At 48.9% G+C, this 1,152-nt stretch overlaps 1 protein-coding gene across 1 annotated transcript in view; it reads left to right on the top strand. All coding sequences in view use genetic code 11, as the record gives it.

Moving 5' to 3' along the window:
* The window catches only part of EGR_05913 (Calcium/calmodulin-dependent protein kinase), a gene marked incomplete at both ends in the record, with an annotated part of 4,637 nt that extends 3,733 nt beyond the window's left edge, over positions 1–904 (top strand). Inside the window, 2 exons of the mRNA XM_024495162.1 lie at positions 126–257; positions 341–904. Coding sequence (XP_024350381.1) covers positions 126–257; positions 341–904 — 696 coding nt within the window. The remainder of the gene's footprint in view (positions 1–125; positions 258–340) is intronic.
* Between the last annotated feature and the right edge of the window lie 248 nt (positions 905–1,152).

Here is a 1,152-nt window from a genome sequence, read left to right on the forward strand (position 1 = left end):
TGCATCCATCCATCCACCTACCCCAACGTTCATCTCCCCTTCTGATCCTGTGAAATAAGCAGGGCCAAGAGGTTTCATTATTTCCCCCTTAAGCAGATCTTGTTATTGAGTGTGGAACATTTTAGATGTATGTACGTGCCATGTTTGACTACGACCCTCGTGAGGACTTGGAACTGCCTTGCGCAGAATTGGGTCAGTCTTTCAAAGTTGGTGACATTTTGGAGATTGTCGACGCTGCAGACTTTACCTGGTGGCAGGTACGCTCATCGCTCCTTGACTGTACTTGCTGACTGACTTGGCTGGAGTAGCACTGAACCCCTTCCACTTGCATGAAAAGTAGGCGAGGAAGTACAAAGCTGGATCCGGACCCACTCCAGCCGGTCTCATCCCCAGTGCTGACTTGGAGGAGTCACGTGTTGTGCGTGCGACCAATGGTATACAAGGCGCATTGATGGCGGATTCTTTGAATGCTGGGAACCATATCAGCCATATCTCCAGTCTCCTGCATCTTCTAGCTCCTCGAAAAGTACCTCGATCATCCACAAGTAACAGCAGTACAGGAGGCAGTGGTCTGAACGGACTCCCAGGCAACCTAGAGCGCTCCCTCTCCCATTGGATGCCATTTCGACGGAGATCGAGGCATCGTAGGCATCGAAGTGTATCCAGGCGCCGCACCAGCAGTAGACGTAGGAGACGGACCGTGGGGAGGAGTCATTCTTCCGAGACGTTCAGTTTTGCTCAAGAGGATGAAGAGGAGAGAGGCGATGGTGAGGAGGCGAATGAGTTTGCACTGCGACAGAATGGGCACTACGTTGAAGAGATTGCCAGTGTAGGCAGCACCATTCCCAGCCAGACTTGCTCCCGATGCAATTCAGCATTACGGGTAAGAAATTTTTCAGGGTAAATGATTCGACTAACCCAATCAGATGTTAGTATCAACTTCCCGAAAATAGTAATTTAGGATGTGTTTGACGGAGGCGCAAACAGATTAGTGGATAGAAGGAGGCATCTTCGATTACGAATGCTTCTTTTGAATGGCTGGGTGGAAGAACTCTTTCGAAATTGGAGGGTAAATTATGCATGAACTCTTGACTGTTGGGATGGATGGAAATTCGAACAAATTTAGGAAAATCATTAGATGGATGGATGTGG

This window comes from Echinococcus granulosus (genome assembly GCF_000524195.1).
Source record: "Echinococcus granulosus chromosome Unknown EG_S00048, whole genome shotgun sequence".
NCBI lineage: Eukaryota > Metazoa > Platyhelminthes > Cestoda > Cyclophyllidea > Taeniidae > Echinococcus > Echinococcus granulosus.